Source organism: Octodon degus, unplaced genomic scaffold (genome assembly GCF_000260255.1).
Source record: "Octodon degus isolate 3935 unplaced genomic scaffold, OctDeg1.0 scaffold00021, whole genome shotgun sequence".
Classification (NCBI taxonomy): domain Eukaryota; kingdom Metazoa; phylum Chordata; class Mammalia; order Rodentia; family Octodontidae; genus Octodon; species Octodon degus.
The window spans coordinates 9,942,523-9,945,745 of record NW_004524597.1 but is presented as its reverse complement, the minus strand read 5'-3'; the positions used below and the strand labels follow the sequence as shown (position 1 = coordinate 9,945,745).

Here is a 3,223-nt window from a genome sequence, read left to right as displayed (position 1 = left end):
TTTATATATACAAAATAGGATAGATATACAGCTACTTTCGCTTAATTCAATGAGAAGAAAGAGGTGTACTAATAGTGTTTGGACAGGATATCCTGTCTGCTTCTTGTACTATGGATAACCACTAAGAAGATAACAATGTACAATGTATTGATTATCGAAACTGTCCTATTAATCAGCTTTGAAACTGTCTTACTCATATTTGTTTCTTAGTAAAATTTTTAAAAAAAGAGAAAGAAAACTCGCAGTAAAAATCACTAGAATAAAGAAATTCAATAAGAGATTGTTTATGTGCTCTGTGTATTTATGTTTGTATATCTTTCAATGAATAGCTCTTGCTCTTCTTTCTTTTTTGATGATTTGTTCTAAATATAATTTGAGATATAGACTTAAAAGCATGCTTCTTCCTAAATTGCCAGATAGTCAAAGTGATATTGAAATTGATTTACACACAGCATATCATAAGGTTTAAGCTAACTAAACAAAAAGTCCCTAGAGTGGGAAAAAATAATTACAGCAGAGTCCAATTAATGAATAAGAGGCGTGGCCAACCTTTTCCTTCATTAATGAGGAGCTCCAAATAATCTCAATAGTCTCTTAGGAGACACCCTGACTAAATTAGTGATTAGTTAAAAGATATAGTTTTTCCAAAAAATTTATCATAAGGTTTTCTCTTAAAAAAATTGTTTTGATACAAAATTAAATCTTAAAACAAAGGTTTTCATGTGTGTATGGTAATTTGTTATTGTCACTCTCAAATTATATTAAGTGTATGTATGTTTCTAGGTGAACAGGTCTTTCAAAATGTAAAACAAAGATTGCTTATTGTAATGAGACTTTTTCTCAGATCCAAACTTCTGCCTTTAAAAAACTTGTGATGCACATCCCATTTAAGGATGACTAATTAGATTTAAAAATTTTGAGGGGCAGCCAAATAGCTCAGTGGATTAAAGCACCTGCAAGCAGGCAGAGGGGACCGGGGTTCAATCTCTGGGCCTGCTGTGTCAGCCCCGCCCCTGGGGCATGCTGAGACGGTAATTGAAACTGGCCATGGGGGCACGTTCCTGTAATCTCAGTTCTTGGGAGGCTGTAAACAGGAAGATCACTATGAGTCCGATCTAGCAGTGAGATCCTGAACACCCTGTAAAGCCTTCCCTAAAAATAAAATAAAATAAAATTTAAAATTGCATATATTTAAAAAAAAGAATAGTTCTTGCTATGTAACTTAGGCTGGCCTCCAACTTTCAGCAATCCTTTTGCATCGGCCTCCTGAGTGCTGGAATTGCAGGCTTATGCCACCATGCCTAAAGAGGTTATTTGATTTTATTGTTAGTTTTTTGTTGTTGTTTTGGTAGTGGGAATTGAACTCTGAGCCTTGAGCTTGCCAGGCAGGTGTTGTGCCACTGAGTTACACCCCAGTCCCAGTGATTTGATTTTTAAAATTTAAATTTTACTCATGGATTAGCTTTCCATCTTTCTAAAACTCTGGCACAGTCAAATAACTTCATAAAAACCACTAAGGCCAGCTGGGGAGACAACTCAGCAGTCTAAGTGCCTGCCTGGTAAGCACAGGGACTCGTGTTTGATCCCCAGTACAGCATGCCATTCTGAGCGCACTGTGCTGGCCCTGAAACCTGGCATGGTAGTGCACTCCTATAGTCCCAGCGCTGGGGAGGCTGAGACAGGAGGATCACTACGAATCTGAACTGCATTGTGAGACTTGTAACCAATAAATAACTAAGTTTAAAAAAAAAAAAAAAACACCAAGGCCAGAGTTAATTATACCTTTCCACCATGAAAGACAAATTTTTTTCAACACATTGTCTGGTGAGTAAATATACAGATGCTACCACTATACTTTTCCTCAGGCACTACTCTTACCATGCCACCTCCCTGCTCAAAAAGCTTCATCCTATCACTTTCTCTCTTGTTTAATATACATGTATTTTTCACCTCTTAGGCTGAAAGTGATAGGTAACCTGGAGTTCTTACTATGGGTTACACACAAAGATAACCCTTACCCATATGAACTCATTTACATCTCACATCAGCTTTAAGTGTCCCCATTTCACAGGTAGTGTATATATAGGAGTAATCTTAGATCACCTAGCAAGTAAATGAAGCAAGTAAATTTAGCCCCCCAAATTCATACTCTTAGACACTATTGTATCTGAAGATATGAGATTACAATTTCTATTTTGCCTTTATATAAGTAGAGGTGCTAAATAAAGTTTTGTTGAGGTAAGTTAGTAAGCCAACCAAATTTTAACTACTTGGGGCATTATATATGAAAATCCTGTCTGTTCGAGAAACATCACACAAAATCATTAAAATTGTGACCGCTCACACATATGCCCTTGAATTAAGTACAATAAAGGATATGGACACTGCCTTTAAAGAGTTAAACAGGCACTGAGAATTAATCAGTTAAATATACTTCATTGTAGTCGTAAGACATGGTTGATGAAACAAAGCAAAATTAAACAAAACTCAAAAAAAAAAAACCACTCAGCTTTTTCTGTCTGGAAAGCCTTTGACATCTGTTTTCCCAATAACTACACCAAATATTTTCTGAAAAACAAAAGCGTATAGAAGACCAGTATTAAACACAGATGTAGATGGCAAATTTAATTTCATGGATTTGTTATATTTTACTGGCTCTAACAAACATTTTTGACTCAGAGATGTTTAAATGTATTTATGTCAGGCAAACATCTAAAAGAACTTCATAAATACTCAGTTCCATAAAGACTAGTACAAAGTAATAAGACAATTAACTGCTATTGAAAATATAATTATTTAATATCTAGTATGTTTTTACTTATTTTCAGTCACTAGATGGAGCATATTAACTGCCCTATGCTTTCATTCTTTACTGATTTCATCCAAAGCACATGTACAGTGCAATTTAGTTTTCAATGGTTTTCAAAGATTGCTTTTACATAGGGTTTCCTAACATAAAATTGCTTAACTTCTTAATCAACATGCTGGACAGTAATATAAATTAGACTGTAAAAAACAAATATTGTTGCTAATAGATCTAAATTCTAAGGTCTTGGTACCTTCAAGGTAATAAAATTTCCTTAAAACTTTATTGTTCTTGGGGCTGGTGAGATGGCTCAGTGGTCTAAAGAACCTACTTAGTACAAGTTTAGCAAAGCACAGGGACCACAGTTCAATCCCCAGCACCACATGCCAGCCAGCCCCGCCCCCTGGTGGGCTGAGC

At 35.6% G+C, this 3,223-nt stretch overlaps 1 protein-coding gene across 1 annotated transcript in view; it reads right to left on the bottom strand.

The window, feature by feature from the left end:
* Positions 1-3,223, bottom strand: part of Meiob (meiosis specific with OB domains) — a 56,652-nt gene that overhangs the window by 41,689 nt on the left and 11,740 nt on the right. Inside the window, exon 3 of the mRNA XM_004627883.2 lies at positions 2,511-2,568. Coding sequence (XP_004627940.1) covers positions 2,511-2,568 — 58 coding nt within the window. The remainder of the gene's footprint in view (positions 1-2,510; positions 2,569-3,223) is intronic.